This window comes from Hypanus sabinus, chromosome 4 (genome assembly GCF_030144855.1).
Source record: "Hypanus sabinus isolate sHypSab1 chromosome 4, sHypSab1.hap1, whole genome shotgun sequence".
In the NCBI taxonomy this organism is placed as follows: Eukaryota; Metazoa; Chordata; class Chondrichthyes; order Myliobatiformes; family Dasyatidae; genus Hypanus; species Hypanus sabinus.
This window is the reverse complement of record NC_082709.1, coordinates 10,309,198-10,327,911: the sequence shown is the minus strand read 5'-3', so window position 1 is coordinate 10,327,911 and position 18,714 is coordinate 10,309,198. Positions and strand designations below refer to the sequence as shown.

At 42.5% G+C, this 18,714-nt stretch overlaps 1 protein-coding gene across 2 annotated transcripts in view; it reads right to left on the bottom strand.

Annotated features, from left to right (window-relative positions):
• The window catches only part of lrp2a (low density lipoprotein receptor-related protein 2a), a 393,751-nt gene that overhangs the window by 81,979 nt on the left and 293,058 nt on the right, over positions 1-18,714 (bottom strand). For both annotated transcript variants that reach the window (XM_059966386.1, XM_059966387.1), the window contains exons 56-58: positions 16,647-16,763; positions 12,237-12,353; positions 385-522 (exon numbers count right to left, since the gene is read on the bottom strand). In XM_059966386.1, the coding sequence (XP_059822369.1) occupies positions 385-522; positions 12,237-12,353; positions 16,647-16,763 (372 nt within the window). The remainder of the gene's footprint in view (positions 1-384; positions 523-12,236; positions 12,354-16,646; positions 16,764-18,714) is intronic.

Genomic DNA, 18,714 nt, shown 5'->3' with positions numbered 1-18,714 from the left:
CTGGTAAAACAAAATGATTAGGGAAACAGCAGTGAAGAATGCTTCTACATATGAATGCAATGGCATTCCTGAGTCACCATCTGGGATTTGCATTAGTGACCAGTAGTGAAAATTAAGAGGAAGCTAATGACACAATGAAGGAAGCCCTGAGCATTGCCAGAGAAGGAGGACCTTCATTGCTATCCTAAATTCCAGTGGTGTACTGGCCAGTAAAAAAAATCTTTCTTCATGGGCTTTAGAAATAGAATTACTCCTCATTTTTTCCAACAAAACCATAATGTTGATAATTCAGTTATGGAAGTACTGATTAACCTGCTTTGATGTTATGACAGACACTACTTCATGAAGAATGACCATTTCCTTAAGTTTACTTGAGTAGCTTACCACAAAGGTGGAGCTCTTCATCAGATCCATCACCACAGTCGTCATCTCCATCACACTTCCAGTTTAGATACACACAGACATGATTCTTGCATTCAAACATAAAGGGTGGACAATAGGTTCCATTGGGGTAACGAGTTGCTATACAGGTAGAGGACAAACATGTACAGCTATGATTATTAATTTTCAACATTGTGAAATTGAAATAAATAAGTTAATCTCAATAACTAGTTATTAGATTCCTGAGAAAATCTCCACAAATTTTTTTCTTTTAACTATTTATACTTTACATTTGTAATTATTGTTTGTAATTTGCAAGAGAAATAAATGCCTTATAACTTTTGAATACCAATTTATGAAACATGATTCAGGAGGCTGAAAAATGAGAAATGTCGTAGCCTTGATGAAAAATGGATACAGCAAGATAAGGTGAGAAAGTTCAAGAAAGAACAACCTCATAGAATTACAGACACTTGGACAAGTGTAAATATTTCAGAGAAAGAGCTTCAATTTGTTCAAGTTGGTGCGGTCTTTTATTGGTTGTATTATGGTTCTCAGTCTATTATAGATTTCTTGAGTACTCCTGCAAGAAAATGAAGCTCAAGAGTTGTATAGAGTGACCAATATATACTTTGATCATAAATTTACTTTGAACTTTGAATTTACCTTGAAAGGTACATGGTTGGAAATTAGGCTATTGAGGATTGCTAAGATGTGTGAAAATTGACTGTAAAGTTGAGGAAGTTTGTGAATGTGCCAACCATTGTTTCACAGGCTTTTGCCCATGAGAAAAGGAAAATCTATAGGAAGTGAAAGTGTGTAGATATCCAATCAGGGACATGGTACCATTGAGAAGTCAGAAGAGACAAGCAGTTTCAGGACAACACATGGCTCTTTGATCAACCAAAATTAGGATTATTATCCTTGACATATGCCTTAAATTTTATAGTTTTGTGGCAGCACTACAGTACAAGGCATAAAAATTATACAGACAAATAACTGTGCAAAAGGCAAGGGTATTTGCTGTGGACCTATGAAGATTGTAACTTATGCATAGGCACAAAGGATAACCTAACATGTGGATGGTTCAGCTGATCACCCTATAAATACTATAATCTGTCTGAGTCTGTTTGCTCTAAATGAGATACAATCATTGACACCAAGTGGACCAACGCTGGATCATTTTAATTTACGAGTGAAAAGGTCAATTGGAAGAAAGTTATCCCGAAGCCATGTGACTTAAGTCATCAATAGTTCCTAAAAATGACTAAACTTTGGCTAACTAATAATCATCCTGTTCCAGCTCTCCCTTCTTTTGGCAACAACTTCTTTCCTTAAAACTAATTCTGGGTGGTGGGCTGGAGATGCGTCTCTACCAAAGTAGGTATAATATAATGTGTTCTTTCTCTCCACTATCCTGAAGATCACCCTTAGGTAAGGTGTAGCACCTATTTAGCTCCCACTTCAATTCCCGATCAGGGTCACGTGAAGCCATGGGAGCAAGTGGCAGATGGTCCTATGAGCTGCTGGTACAAATCACAAGTCCTGGTTATGTGACCACGGACACCAGGCAGACAAACTCTGAATAGTATTGATAATGGCTGGGGTAACCAGTCTTGTAAAGACACTGCCCTGAAGATGGCAATGGCAAAGTACTTCTGCAGAAAAAAATGCCAAGAACAATCATGGTCATGGAAAGATCATGATAAACTACGTCATATTACATGGCACATGATGAACGAGTAATAAGTAATACAGCTTTAAGGCAGTCTCAAGCAAACTGCTCTTTTTGAAGTATCAGCAAATCCAGAAGAGAATCTTTATTGTTGCTTGCAATGAATTGTCATCTACTTATCCCTTTATCACAATATAAATTTAAAAACAATCTGCTTTGCATGTAATACCCACTCACTGGATAAATTTGTGCTTCATCAATGAAGCCAAGTTATTTAAGCATTTTTAAACTGGATGCAAGTACCAGACATTACAAGGAGGTTCACATTAAAATTACGATAAAAATTTGAGACCAGGGATTATAATTAATATCACATAGCCTTGAAGAAATACTATTATGACCCTAAGAAGAAGGAGCAGAATTAGGCCATTTGGCCCATCATGTTTGTTCCACGATTTCATCATGGCTGATCCAATTTTCCTCTTAGCCCCAATCTCCTGCCTTCTCCCTGTGTCTCTTCATATACTGACGAGTCAAGAATCTATCAACCTCTGCCTTAAATATGCATAAAGACTTGGCCTCCACAGCTGCCTGTGGCAAAGAATTCCACAGATTCACCACTATCTGGCAAAATAAATTCCTCTTCATCTCCATTCTAAAAGAATGCCCCTCTATTCTGAGGCTGAGTCCTTTTGTCTGAGACTTTCCCACCATAGGAAACATCCTATCCACATCCACTCATCATGGCCTTCATCATTCGATAGGTTTCAATGAGGTCACGCCTAATTCTTCAGAATTCTAATAACGACAGGCCCAGAGATTATAGAAAATGTTTGAAGAATAATTCCATCATGAAACATAAATTTCAGTATAGATAATGATGAGGTACAGCCATTTGGCAGGATATTTAAGTTGATTACCGACTCCTTGATTGAATGATGGATGATGGATTCATTGCGATACAGTGCAGAATAGGCCCTTCTGGCCCTTTGAGCCACACTGCCCAGCAACCCCTGATTTAACCCTAGCCCAACCATGGGACAATTTACAATGACCAATCAACTGATGAACTGGCACATCTTTGGGCTGTGTGAGAGAAGTGGAGCATTTGGAGGAAACCCATGCAGTGTTGGGGAGAACATACAAACTTCTACAGAGAGCAGCGGGAACTGAGCCCAGGTTGCTGATACTGTAAGGTATTGTGCAACCACTATACTACTGTGGTGTCCCATGAAAATATAAACCAGATTGATGAACAATGAACTCTGGAAGTCCAAATGTAAACAAAGTAATGCCATAGGTTAAAAAGCCTATAATTAAGGCAAATCAGCATTCAAATCTAGAAGAAAAGAACTGAGAAAGAAGATTTTAAATATAAATCTGCCATCTCCTTATCCCCCATTATTATTTCTCCAGCCTCATTTTCTGGTGATCCTATGTCCACTCTCATCTCTCTTTTAGTCTTTTACATACTTGAAACAACTTTTACTATTCACTAGCTTGCTTTCATATTTCATCTTTTTTCTTCTAAAGACACTTTTAGTTTCTCTCTTTTAAAGCTTCCCAGTCATCCACCTACCCACTAACTTTTGCTTTGTTGTATGCCCTCTCTTTGGCTTCAACTTTAGCTTTGACTTCCCCTTTCAGCCACGGTTGTAGTCTTTTGCCATTTGAATGTTTCTTCATTTTTGGAATATATCTATCCTGCACCTTTCTCATTTTTCCCAGAAATTCATCCCATTACTGCTCTGTTATCATTTCTAGCACACCATCTCCTTCCAATTTACTTAGGCCAACTAATCTCTTATACAGCTGTAATTTCCTTTACTCCACTGAAATACTGCTATGTCAGACTTAGGAGGAAGGATGGTGCCTAATGGCGACTCCTTTGCTTGCATCTTCGGAAACAGCTCTATTTCTCCCTTTAATATCTTTATTTTTTTCTTTCAGGGTTCTTTTGAAGACATTGACTTGGAGTTCCACGCAAGCTTTGGTTCTTTGCGGGAATGGGACCCACTCAAGTTCCACGATGGGCTGCTATTCAACATGCCAAGGGTTTGGCCTGAGAATATCGATGTTTGGAAATCTAATTTCTCGGGGCTCTGAAGATGGACGCATCAAGGGTCAGTGTCACGGCCAGAGACTCGTGTGCTGTCAGGGAGGCCGGAAAATCTTTTGCCATGTGCACTGAAGACCCGAGGTCTTTGCAATCTTTGGCACAGAGCTCGGAAAAAGTGACGAAACAGACTTTTAAGATCGTAAACCAATGGGTTGTTGTTAGGTCTCCCACCTGCTGTGAAAAAGGGGGACACCTCCCTCTCCCTTGCCTGGGAGAGAGAGAACATGTGGGCTGTTGAATTTGGAAGAAATGCGGAATTTCTGGGGTAACTGCAAGGTCTGTGTCTTTGCTATCGCTTAGCACACACTTGGGCTCGGTGATTGTACTGATGTGCGTTTAATTTTGCTGGTGGGGGACGGGGGGATTGCTGCCCACTGTCGCTTACACATGGGAGGGGGGCTGGGGGGGTACTTGGCGGTTCTCATGTTTAATTGTCGTTCATTCTTTGGGGCACTTCCCTGTTTTCATAGAAAACATAGAAAACCTACAGCGCAATACAGGCCCTTGGGCCCACAAGGTTGTGCTGAATATGTCTCTACCTTAGAAGTTACTACACTTACCTATAGTCCTCTATTTTTCTAAGCTCCCTGTACCTATCTAAAAGTCTCTTAAAATGCCCTATAATATCCACTTCCACCACCTTTGCCAGCAGCCCATTCCATGCACTTACCACTCTGAGTAAAAAACTTACCTCTCACATTTCCTCTGTACCTGCTCCCCATCACCTTAAACCTGTGTCCTCTTGTGGCAACCATTTCAGCCCTGGGAAAAAGCCTCTGACTAGCCACATGATCAATGCCTCTCATCATCTTATACACCTCTATCAGGTCACTTCTCATCCTCCATCACTCCAAGGAGAAAAGGCCAAGTTCATTCAACCTGTCCTCATAAGACAAGCTCCCAATCCAGGCAACATCCTTGTAAATCTCCTCTGCACCCTTTCTATGGTTTCCACATCCTTCCTGTAGTGAGGCAACCAAAACTGAACGCAGTACTCCAAGTGGAGTCCTATATAGCTGCTACAAAATCAGCTCCTAAATTCAATTCCATTATTGATGAAGGCCAATGCACTGTATGCCTTCTTAGCTACAGAGTCAACCTGCGCAACTGCTTTGAGCATCCTATAGACTCAGGCCCCTAGATCCCTCTGATCATCCACACTGCCAAAAGTCTTACCATTAATTCTGCCATCATATCTGACCTACCAAACTTATCTGGGTTGAACTGCCACTTCTCAGCCCAGTTTTGCATCCTATCAATGTCCCACTGTAAACACTGACAGCCCTCCACAACACCACCAACCTTAGTGTCATCAGCAAACTTACTAACCCATCCCTCCACTTTTTCATCCAGGTCATTTATAAAAATCATGAAGAGTAAGGGTCTCAGAACAGATCCCTGAGACACTCTACTGTTGACTGACCTCCATGCAGAATATGATCCATCTACAACCACTCTTTGCCTTCTGTGGGCAAGACAGTTCTTGATCCACAAGGCAATGTCCCCTTGGATCCCATGCCTCCTTACTTTCTCAATAAGCCTTCCATGGGGTACCTTATCAAATGCTTTGCTGAAATCCATGTACACTACATCTACTGCTCTTCCTTCATTAGCATGTTTAGTTACATCCTCAAAAAATTCAGTCAGGCTCATAAGGCACGACCTGCCCTTGACAAAGCCATGCTGACTATTTCTACTCATATTATACCTCTCCAAATGTTCATAACTCCTGCCTCTCAGGATCTTCTTCATCAACTCACCAATCACTGATGTATTCACCTCACTGGTCTATAATTTCCTGTCTATCTCTGTTCGCTTTCTTGAATAAAGGAACAACATTAGCAACCCTCCAATCCCCTGAAACCTCTCTTGTCCCTACTGATAATGGAAAAATCATCGCCAGAGGCTCGGCAATCTCCACCCTCGCCTCCCATAATAGCCTGGGGTACATCTCATCCAGGCCAGGTGACTTATCCAACTTGATGCTTTCCAAAAGCTCCAACTCATCCTCTTTCTTAATATCTACACGCTCAAGCTTTTCCATCTGCTGGAAGTCATCACTATTATCACCAACAGCCTTTTCCATAGTGAATACTGAAGTAAAGTATTCATTAAGTGCCTCTGCTTTTTCCACCGGTTCCATACACACTTTCCCACTGTCACATTTGATAGGTCCTTTTCTTTCACATCTTATCCTCTTGCTCTTCACATACTTGTAGAATGCCTTGGGGTTTTCCTTAATCCTGCCAGCCAAGGCCTTCTCATGGCCCCTTCTGGCTCTCCTAATTTCCTTCTTAAGTTTCTTCCTGTTAGCCTCATAGTCTTCTAGATCTCTAACATTACCTAGCTCTCTGAATCTTCTGAATGCTTTTCTTTTCTTCTTGACCAGATTTATTACAGCCTTTGTACACCACGGTTCCTGTACCCTACCATAACTTTCTTGTCTCATTGAAATCTACCTATGCAGAACTTCACACAAATATTCCCTGAATATTTGCCAGGTTTCTTCTGTTCTTTTCCTTGAGAACATCCGTTTCCAATTTAAGCTTCCAATTTCCTGCCTGATAGTCTCATAATCCCCCTCCTCCAATTAAACGCTTTTCTAACTTACCTGTTCCTATCTCTCCCCAATGCTACGGTAAAGGAGATGGAATTGTGATCACTATCTCCAAAATGCTCTCCCACTGAAGATCTGACACCTGACCAAGTTCATTTCACAATATCAAATCAAGTACAGCCTCTCCTCTTGTAAGCTTATCTACATATTGTGTCAAGAAATCATCCTGAACACTCCTAACAAACTCCACCCCATCTAAACCCCTTGTTCTGGGGAGATGCCAATTGATATCTGGGAAATTAAAATCTCCCATCATGACTACTCAGTTATTATTACACCTTTCCAGGATCTGTATCCCTATCTGCTCCTCGATATCTCTGTTACTATTGGACAGCCTAAAAAAAACACCCAGTAAAGTTATTGACCCCTTCCTGTTCCTAATCTCCACCCACAGAGACTCCGTGACGTCCCTCCGTGACGTCCACCTTTTCTGCAGCTGTGACACTATCTCTGATCAACAGTGCCAGATCCCCTCCTCTTTTGCCTCCCTCCCTGTCCTTCCTGTAACATATAAAACCCAGCACTTGAAGTAACCATTCCTGTCCCTGAACCATCCAAGTCTCTGTAATGGCCACCACATCATATCCCCAAGTACTGATCCACGCTCTAAGCTCATCCACCTTGTTCACAACACTCCCTGTGTTAAAATAGATACATTTCAAATCTTTGGTCTCTGCGCGTCCCTTCTCTATCACTTGCCTATCCTCCCTCACACGATGTCTCCTATCTTACTCTATTTGAGAGCTAGATGCCTCTTCCCCAGTCTCTTCAGTTTGGCACCTGAGAACATTTTTATCGCATACAAACCTTTGATTTCTGTCCACACAAGCAGTGTTCACATGACCTTCCCCCACCTCACCATCTGCTCTAACACTCTGGTTCCCCTCCCCCTGCAAATCTAGTTTAAACCCACTGGAGCAGCACTAGCTAACCTATCCACAAGAATGTTAGTCCCCTTCCAGTTCAGATGCAAACTGTCCCATTGGAACAGGTCCTACCTTCCCTGGAATAAAGCCCAATTGTCCAGAAACATGAAGCCCTCCCTCCTGCACCATCTCCTTAGCCACGTATTATCTTCCTACTTCTAGTCTCACTAGCACGTGGCATGGAGAGCAATCCTCGGATTGCAACCCTGGAGGTCCTGCCCTTCAACTTTGCATCTAACTCCCTAAACTCTCTTTGCAGGACCTCCTCCTTCTTCCTATCCATGTCATTGGTCCCTACATGGACCACTCCATCCGGTCGCTCACCCTCTGTCCTGAGAATACTGAGAACTCAATCCAAGATATCACGGACCCTGGCACCAGGGAGGCAACAGATGATTTGAGATTCTCGATCTCTCCCACAGAACCTCTTATCTGTCCCCTTAACTATCGAATCCCCTATCACTACTGCTCTCCTCTTTTCCCTCCTTCCTTTCTAAGGGTCCAGTCTCAGTGCCAGAGACGCAACCACTGCAACTTGTCCCTGGTAGGTCGTCCCCACCAACAGTATCCAAAACGGAATACTTATTGTTGATGGGAATAGCCACAGGGGTGCTCTGCTCTTCCTGTCTATTCCCCTTCCCTCTCCTGACAGTCACCAAGCTATCTGCCTCCTGACTTTTAGGGGTGACTATCTCCCTGAAACTCCCATCTATTTCTGCCTCTGCCTCCCAAATGATCTGAAGTTCATCCAGCTCCAGCTCTCTAACTCGGTTTGTCAGGAGCTGCAGCTGGATGTGCTTTTTACAGGTGTAGTCATCAGGGACAATTGTGCTGTCCCTGACTTCCCATATCTTGCTCGACTGCTCTAACTGCTGCCTCTATTACCTACTCCTAAGTTAATTAAAGGAACTTACCTGGCCTTACCTCACTTGGAGCAAGTTCATCCTCAGCCTCTGCTCGCCGAAGCCTCTTGAGCCAAAGCCTCAAAGCTCCACTCCTACCCTAAGCCACTCACACCACTGGCCGCTCCTCTTCAGTTACCCCTCCTTTTATTTGTCCCTGCCAATTATCTCTCGAGCCCTTTGTTCCTCCTCTTCCTGCTGCAACAGTTTCTCCATCACACTGTCCCAAGTACCCGCTGCGTGCACCTTTTTAAAGCACGCTCACCTCAACTGCTTTCTAGCACTCAGTGCTCTCACGTTTTCGTGGATGGTTGCGAAGAAAAAGCATTTCAGGATGTATATTGTATACTGTTCTCTGACATTAAACTTGACCTTAGAACCCTATCAAATTTCAAGTTGAACTCAATCATATTGTGAGCACTGCCTAAGGGTTCTTTTACCTTAAGCTCCCTAATCACCTCTGGTTCACTACATAATACCCAATCCAGTATAGCTGATCCTCTAGTAGGTTCAATGACAAACTGCTCTCAAAAGCCATCGTGTAGACATTCAACAAACTCACTCTCTTGAGATCCATTACCAATCTGATTTTCCCATTGAGCTGCATGTTTAATCTCCCATGACTATCATAACATTGCCCTTTTGACATGCCTTTTCTATTTCCCATTGTATTCTATTGTCCACATCCCAGCGACTGTTGGGAGATCTGTATATGGCAGCCATCAGGGTGCTTTTACTCTTGACTATACTGAATTGATTTTATTTCTTACATCTTTCACATATAAAAATCTCAAGATGGTGCCACGTACGGCAGCTGTGTTGCGAGCTGCATTCCAAATCTACAGTATACTACTAATTTCTACAATTTTCTTAGCATTTTCTGTTCAAGTAGCTGATAGTCACATCAGATATGACAGACTGACCCTTCTGAACATTGGAAAGACAGTATGTACCCACTATGTGCTGCCTTTCCTACATTGGGAACTCATGCTTGCGCGATTCATGTGAGACTCATCTCTTACACCACCACTACCTCGGACGAAGTGCTGGAGGTGAGGGAGAAGGGCCAGTGTCCCGGTGAGGCTGAGATAGCATGCAAATCGGCCACCACTCCGTAGCATACTCCTGGCTAACGCTCAGTCCCTGATAACAAGCTTTGCAAATTGTGAGTCAGAATCTTCTATCAGCTGGAATCAAAGGAATGCAATGTTTTGTGCCTGACTGACAGAGGAGATTCCGGGCCACGCTATTAACCCCTCTGGGTTATCAGTGTTCCAGGTGGACAGGTCAAATAACCTCTCTGGGAAGAGTAAAGGAGGAGGGGTATGTTTCATGGTCAACCATGCATGGTGTGACCCCCAGAATGTGTATGCCCTCAAATCCTTTTGTTCCCCAGATCTGGAATACCTGGTGCTCCTGGGCAGACCCTACTGGCTGCCTAAGGAGCTCACAGCTGTTATCATCAGAGCGGTGTATGCTCCGCCACAGGCTGATACTGACCTGGCTCTCAATGGCTCCATAGTCTCCTTTGTTCAACTGCAACACTGACACCTCCGATCTGCCCTTATGCTTCTCAAATTGCTCCTACAAAGTTTCTCAAAGAAATTCTACAAAGCTCTCCTTCACCCAGCTTTTGGAAAATCAGATCACTCTTCGATTCTGCTTTTGCCAAAGTACAGGCAGAAGTGGAAACAAGAGGCAGTCATAGTTAAAACTGTCCACTGTTGGTCCGACCAATTGGCCTCCATTCTGCAGGACTGCATCAATGACGTCGACTGGAATGTCTCCTGTGATGAGGATGTCTCCGAGTTCACGAATTAAGTCAGGTGATACATCCGGAAGTGCATCAGCGATGTTGTCCCCTAGAAGCCGGACAGGGTCTTCCTGAACCAGAAACCCTGGATTAATAGTTCCGTGCGATCAGTACTTACCACATGACATAGAGCTTACGTTGCTGGCAATCAGCTAGAGCTCAAGAAAAGCAGCTACGATCTGCTCAACATTATCAAGGCTGCAAAACAACAATACAGGGAGAAGACCGAGTCAAGATTCACAACGAATAGCATGCCTGACTTGTGTTGAGGGTTGCATACCATCACAGACTTCACAGTCAAACATTGTGGTGCTGCCAACATTGCCGCCTCTCTCCCAGATGAGCTCAATCACTCTTACGCTTGGTTCAATGTCGCTAACTCTGAGCCTCAGAGGAAAGCCACCGCTACAACTTGCAACCTGGTCATCTCTGAGGCCTTTGTTCTATTGCACTCCATCGTGCCCAACCATTCACTGTGTAAAGGCTGATTTATACTTGTGCGTAGTAGCCAACGCCACACAAGTGGCCTGCGCCATTGTGAGCATTTATACCTGTGCGTTGGTGTGTTTGCGTCGCTCTGCAATTCAGCACCAAAACACTAGTTGGCGGTGGGGCTTGTAATGGTGACTGAGCGCATCATGTTGGTGTTGGAGCTAATAAATGTTGAACAAAGGTTACTTATTTATTGAAATTTCTGCAACACAGAAAAGAGAGAAGACGTCGGAGGAGATGTTATGTACGACCATTGAATGGATTGAGGCAGAAGGAGGGTGAATTTTCTGTGCTTGTCCGGCCACTGAGAGACATGGATGAGGAAATGCATTACAATATCCTCGGATGTCAGCAGGTAGATTTGACAATTTGGTTCATCGTTTCCAACCATTTATTTCGCATCAGTGTACGCACAGTATGCCTATAGATAGGAGGAAATGCGATGCTACCAAGCGGACCAATCACAGTTGTGGTCTGCATCGCCGCGACGTGCAGTTACAGTTTTGGAGAGGTGCGTGTCAGGCTATGGCGTAGGTTACGTGGCTACACTGTACCTACGGTGTTCATTTGACACAGAAGTATAAATTAGCCTTAATTGACTGTTCTTCTGCTTGTACAATCTATAGTGATCACCAAAGCTGGGTAAATAAATTAGTGCCTGCATAGTCAGGAAAAGTTAACCCTGTCTTTGAAGTGAATTATCACATACCGTAAACACAGAATTCTCTAAAACTCCTTAGAGAATGATTTAAACTCTGCTCTCTTGCCATTCTACCCTCTTAATGTCATTGTTAATTATCTAAATAACTTCATTTGTCAGTAAAGTGCTGTACCATATGAAATGGGCGATTGCGGTCTTTCCATGGCCATAACTGTTCTTGGCAGAATTTTCTATGGAAGTGCTTTGCCACTGCCTTCCTCTGGGCAGTGTCTGTCCCCAACCATTATCAATATCATCTGCCTGGCATCAGCGATTGCATTACCAAGATTTGTGCCATGCAGCATCCGCTCCCATATCTTCATGTGACCCTGATCAAGGGGGCTAAACAGAGCTAATCCTTGCCTAAGGGTGACCCGAGGCTAGTGGAGGGAAGGAGCACCCTATACCTTCTTTGACAGAGATGCATCTCCACCCCATTAATAACTTATCTGTATGAATAAGACTGGCTAGTCTTAGGTGGAACATTAACTGTTCTTATAGCGGTTAAGTTTTATGCTGCATAGTTCCAGCAAATTGTTTGGCCTCATTATTCACCAGGTGACGATATCAACACTCTGATATACATATATGCTTTTAAAAAGAAAACTTACGGCAACTGATTTCATCTGAGAAATCTTCACATTCAGCACTTCCATCACACATGTACCTTTCCGGAATGCAGTGACCGCTAGCACATTCAAAATATCCAGGAAGGCATGTTAGCAACTCTGTTAACAAGAAATGGAATAGCCAACAATGATCCATATACTTCAAAATTAGATGATTTGAGGCAAAGTAACAGAAGATGTGATAAACTTGTAAGACTAAATAATCTCATTTGTATATTTCTACAGCTAATTAAGGAACCCCATCACTCTGCCTGTTCTCCATCTCCCTCTGGTGCTCCCCTCCCCCTTTCTTTCTCCCGAGCCCCCCGTTCCATGATCAACCCCCTTCTCCAGCTCTGTATCCCTTTTGCCAATCACCTTTCCAGTTCTCAGCTTCACCCCACCCCTCCGGTCTTCTCTTATCATTTCACATTTTCCCTTCCCCTTCCTATTTTCAAATCTCTTACTATCCTTCCTTTCAGTTAGTCCTGACGAAGGGTCTTGGCCTGAAATGTCGACAGTGCTTCTCCCTATAGATGCCGCCTGGCCTGCTGCGTTCCACCTGCATTTTGTGTGTGTTGCTAAGGATATTTTTGGCATGATTGTGAATGAAGCTACTGGAGAGACACAGCTAGTAGATATAAAAGCCTTTATTCAGGACACACATGAGTAGACAGATACTCGAGAGAGAGAGAGAGAGAGAGAGAGAGAGAGAGACTCCCCAACTCAACATTACAGTACATTTTTCCATGTTAAAGAACAAAGGTAACAGGACAATTTCTAAAGCTGCAATGCCTTCATAATGCTTCTTTTGTGTAACATGTAAGTTTTCAAATGCCTGGATCTTCCCACCCACATCCCCAATTTGAGTGTTAATTACTGTGGTCTCTGAGTCGTGTTCATGCAAGGGGTGTTGATTGCATTCATGCATATCCAGATAGTTCAAGTCAACTGAATGTTTCCTGGTCTACAATTTACTCTAAAATACAGTTTCAGGAAGAGCAGTATACCAAGCTGCATTTTAAATTCAATCGGCATTCAATATTCAGATCTGAAAACTGATTTCTTTTGAAATTAATATTTGCTATATTGCATCTCCAAAATATACCCTAACAATCTTCATATCATTAAGGCTGTCATAGCCGGGGGTGGGGGGGGGGGAGGTAGTGGGGATAAGTTCCCATTACCTACTCAGTGCTCCCAATGGCATAGATCTCAAGTAGTCTCTAACAACTAAGTCCATCTCCTGGCCTTCCTGTGGGGCTTAGCTAGTAAGCTTGGTGGAGCCATTTCTACAGACAGGAAAAAGGGCAAAGGTGGGTTACTAGCACCTTAAAACCAGTCTCTTTGGGCAGATCAGCTGTGGTTGGCAGCTCATCTAGGAGAAGCAAAACTCTGATCTCAAAACTCCATTGTCTTGCTACACCGCTCATGGGGAAGGCACTGGGAGTAAACACTGTGGGAAATATCCACAGCTAGGGTCCTTAAGTCCCTATGTTGACTTCAACACCGGCTGGCAAGTCCTGTGATGCCACTGGTGCCAAACTGCATCAGTCTATGCCATTCGTTTGTTTGCACTGTGTACAGAGGGATAACCTGCTGTATGAGCAACAGTCAGCTCTATCATTCTGCCCTGGCTATCCTTCTGCCTCGTGTAGACAGCAGGTCGTAACATCCATGGTTGACTTTGACCTCATTTATACCTAAAAATCATATCAGTTTTTTCATGAAAATCAAAAAAATAATTCTGGATCAGGTCATGGTGTCATAGTGAATTACAGCACTAAAACAGGCCCTTTGGCCCATCTATTCTGTGCCAAACTGTTACTCTGCCTGGTCCCAATACATAGACTTCCACAACCCCACCATCCATTTACTTATCCAAACTTCTCTTAAATGTTGCATTCAAAACCCCATCCGCCACTTCTGCTAGCAGCTAATTCCACACTCGCACCCTTTGAGTAAAGAACTTACCCCCAAGATTCCCCTAAATATTTTACTTTGCACACTTAAACTATGAACCCTAGTCAAGTCTCACCCAACCTCAGTGGAAAGAGCCAGTTTGCATTTATCCAGTTACATCCCTCATAATTTTGTATAGCTCTAATAATTCTTCCCTCATTGTCCTACACCCCAGGCAATAAAGTCCTAACCTATTCAACCTTTCCCTATTACTCTGGTTCTCAAGTCCTTGCAACATCCATGTAAATTTTCTCTGTACACTTTCAATTTTATTGATAATCTTTCCTGTAGGTAAGTGACCAGATAAGCACAAAATTTGATCTCATCAATGTTTTATAAAACTTCAACATAATAACCCAACTTCCGTACTTTGTTTTATAAAGACCAATGTGCCAAAACTTCCCTTTATGAGTATCTATCTGTCAGTATTGCCACTTTCAAGGAATCCCTCTGTTCTACTGCACTTTTCACTGTACTACTGTTTACTGTGTATGTTCTACCCTCGTTTGTCCTCCCAAAGTGCCACAGCTCACACTTGTCTTCACTAAATTCCATCTGACAATTTTCAACACATTTTTTCAGCAAGCCCAGATCTCAGTGCAAGTTTTGATGATCTTCTTCGCTGTCCACTATGTCCCCAGTTTTGGTGTCATCAGCAAATGTGCTCATCTAGTTGACCACATTATCATCTAAGTCATGAATAGCGATGAGAAACAACAATGGGCCTAGTGGCACTCCACTATTCACAGGCCTCCAGTCAGTGCAGTTTAAAAAGGCATTTGTCAGACCACATTCTGGGTATTGTGCATGGTTCAGTTTTGGGCCACATGTCTAAGAAAGGATCTGCTGCCATTGGAGGGAGTGATGAAAGGGTTAACATATGAGAAACATTCAATAGTACTGGACCTTCACTCAGTGGAGATTAGAAGAATGAAGGAGGATCATTTTTAGGCTGTGTTCTCTGTCATAGGCCCCCCCCCCCCCCACTATAGGGAACATCCTCTCTGTGACCTCTCTATCTAGGTCTTCAGGAAGAAGACAGAACAATGGAGTTGAAAGGGATAATAAATCAACCATGACGGAATGGTGGAGCAGGCCCAATGGGCCAAATGGCCTAATTCTGCTCCTAAATTGTTTACCCTTTTTGTGTTCTTTTTTCACTTTTCCTTATATTAAAGATTAGACCATAAGACATAGGAGCAGAATTAGGCCATTCAGCCCTGAGTCTGCTCCGCCAATCCATCACAGCTGATCCCAGAACCAACTGAACCCCCTTCACCTGCCTTCTCGCCTTATCCTTTGATGCCCTGACTGATCAGGAAACTATCAGCTTCCGCCTTAAATATACCTATGGAATTAGACCCACCGCAGTCTGTGGCAGAGCATTCCACAGAGTCGCTACTCTCTGGCTAAAAAATATTCTCCTTACCTCTGTTCTAAAAGGTCACCCCTCAGTTTTGAAGCCGTGTCCTCTGGTTCTTGATACCTCCACCATAGGAAACATCCTCTCCACATCCAGCTTATCTAGTCCTTTCAACATTTGACAAGATTTAATGAAACTCCCCTGCATTCTTCTAAATTCCAGTGAGTACAGGCTCAAAGCTGCCAAATGCTCCCATATGCTCACCCCACCATTCCTGAAATCATCCTCATGAACCTCCTCTGCACTCTCTACAATGACAACACATCCTTTCTGACATATGGGGCCCAAAACTGCTGACAATATTCCAAGAGCGGCCTAACTAGTGTCTTATAAAGCCTCAGTATTATCTCCTTGCTTTTATATTCTATTCCCCTTGAAATAAATGCCAACATTGCATTTATTTTCTTTACCACAGACTCAACCTGTGAATTAACCTTCTGTGAGTCTTGCATGAGGACTCCCAAGTCCCTCTGCACCTCTGATGTTTGAATCTTCTCCCCACTTAGAAGATAGTCCACACTACTGTTCCTTTTACCAAAATGCATCATCATACATTTCCCAAAACTGTATTCCATCTGCCAGTTTTTTGCCCATTGTTCCAGTTTGCCTAAGTCCTGCTGCAATCACATTGCTTCCTCAGCATTACCTACCCCTCCACCGATCTTTGCAAACTTTGCCACAAAGCCATCGATTCTCTTATCTAAATCATTGACAAACAATGTGAAAAGTAGCGGTCCCAATACTGACCCCTGAGGAACACCACTTGTCACTGGCAGCCAACCAGAAAAGGCCCCTTTTATTCCCACTCACTGCCTTCTGCCTGTCAGCCATTCCTCTATCCATGCCAGTATACTTATTGTAACAACATGGGATTTTATCTTGTTAATCAATCTCATGTGTGGCACCTTATCAAATGCCTTCTGAAAATCCAAGTAAATGACATCCACTCTCCTTCAATGTTGAGCCAATCTCTTGCCAAATTAAAAGAATATGCACTTGTTTCTCTGATTCACTAATCATGGTCATACCGCAGTTTTGCTCATCTGAATCATCTTCACAGTGACTATAATAGTCACACACCCAGCGGCCAGGGATACATTGGAGGTTATCACAGCGAAATTCACTTTCCGTGCATTCACGAGCAGCTGAAATAAGACAAGCCTTATTATACTAAACAGTAAAGTCACATGCAAGCCTAAGAATTTGTCCCCAGTATGTTAAAACAACAGATCATCTAGTTGGCCAAAATGAAACTAAGTATTTCAAGAGTTAATAAATATTCACTTTTTAGATTATTTAGCTACTTTCTTTGTAAATTAGTCATCAGCATAAATGATAGAGAATTCACACACACATCCAGACAGAGATGAAAGATCAGTTTGGTTTCAATATCGAACAGAAATAACTTATTTACTTTATCAAGCATGAGAACATCTGCAGATGCTGGAAATCTAAAGCCCTGATGAAGGATCTTGGTCCAAAATGTTGACTACTTACTGTTTTCCATAGATGCAGCCTAACCTACTGAGCTCCTCCAGCATTACTTCACTCTTTTTTTGCTTTGATATAGCATTACTATTGCACATTATTCTCTAGGTTATGTGTCATGTCATATGACATAGATGATCACAGTCTTCGACCATGATTGTTCTGGCAAATTTTTCTACGGAAGTGGTTTGCAATTGCCTTTTTCTGGGCAGCGTCTTTACAAGATGGGTGACCCCAACCATTATCAATATGATCAGAGATTGTCTGGCTGACATCAATGGTCACATAACCAGGACTTCGGATATGCGCCAGATGCTCATGCGACCATCTGCCACCTACTCCCACGGCTTCACTTGATTCTAGTTTGTGGTGGGGGGGGGGGGGGGGGTTGCTAAGTAGATGCTACAACTTGCCCAAGGGACACATCTCCACCCTGGTATAAAATCAATTCAAGCAGCCCCTTTCCACTGGTACAAGAAGAAAATTGAAGAGTACTTTCAAGGACTCGTCATCTTATATTCTCAATATTTATTGGTTACTCATTATTACTATTCCTTTCCTTTTGACTTTTGCACACTGGTTGAATGCCCTGGTTGGTGTGGTCTTTCATTGATTCTGATATGGTTACTATTCTACAGATTTATTGAGCATGCTCACATGAAAATGAATCTCTGGATAGATATAGTGACAAATATGTACTTTGATAATATGTACTTTGATTTTGTATTACTTTGAATTTTGCATACTTTGATTACTCAGCTCGTCTCATGACAGAATTTCATTATCTTATGCTGGGAAACAATTATTTTCCTCCAGGTTTTTGAGGTGATATGTCCCCTCTGATTTGGTTTGCTATTTTATTTCTAGCTACTAGATCACATCGCTTACTTGTCAGCTGTTGTGCATTACTTATTAATGCATTGTTAAGCATTACCTTCAACAGCAGGTTGGTCATTATATAATTATTTGTATTTTCATTCATTCATCAGAAGCACTTTGTTACAAGTTGAAGGAATTTTAATCAATATTTGAATCTATCTTTCATGAGAATGCCAAAAGGTACTGTCTGTTTCTTCAGCTTCTTGTGTACTTGGTGAAGAATAAAACAGTCTTCAAAGTATAACTACTCTGGAGCTGGAGTTTACCTATCTGCCTAGCCTAAGGAAACAGGGAAAGCTCTTGACTGAAGGCAGAATATTAGGTGTATTCAAGACCAACTTGGGGAGAAAGGAGACCCTGCTCATCCATGACACATATTCATGAATTCAAATGACAAATTTATTTAAGGACACTTGGCCACATTTGTCAGCATATATCACTGTCGACAAAGCATAGCAAACATTTCCTGCATGCTCCAAAGAGGAATGGCGAGAGAGTAGACAATGGTACTGAAAGTAACAATCAGCCAGTATTAAACTGCATACTCAATTTGTAAAATTCTCTACTCCTTCTGTTTTTCTGTTTCTAGAGAATTACAACTTGCCAAAGGAAACATACTAAAAATATGAAGAACAATGCCATCACATGAAACTTCTACAGGTGCACCGTGGAGAGCATTCTGACTGGCTGCATCACCGTTCTGATATGGTGGTGGGGGGGGTGCTTCTG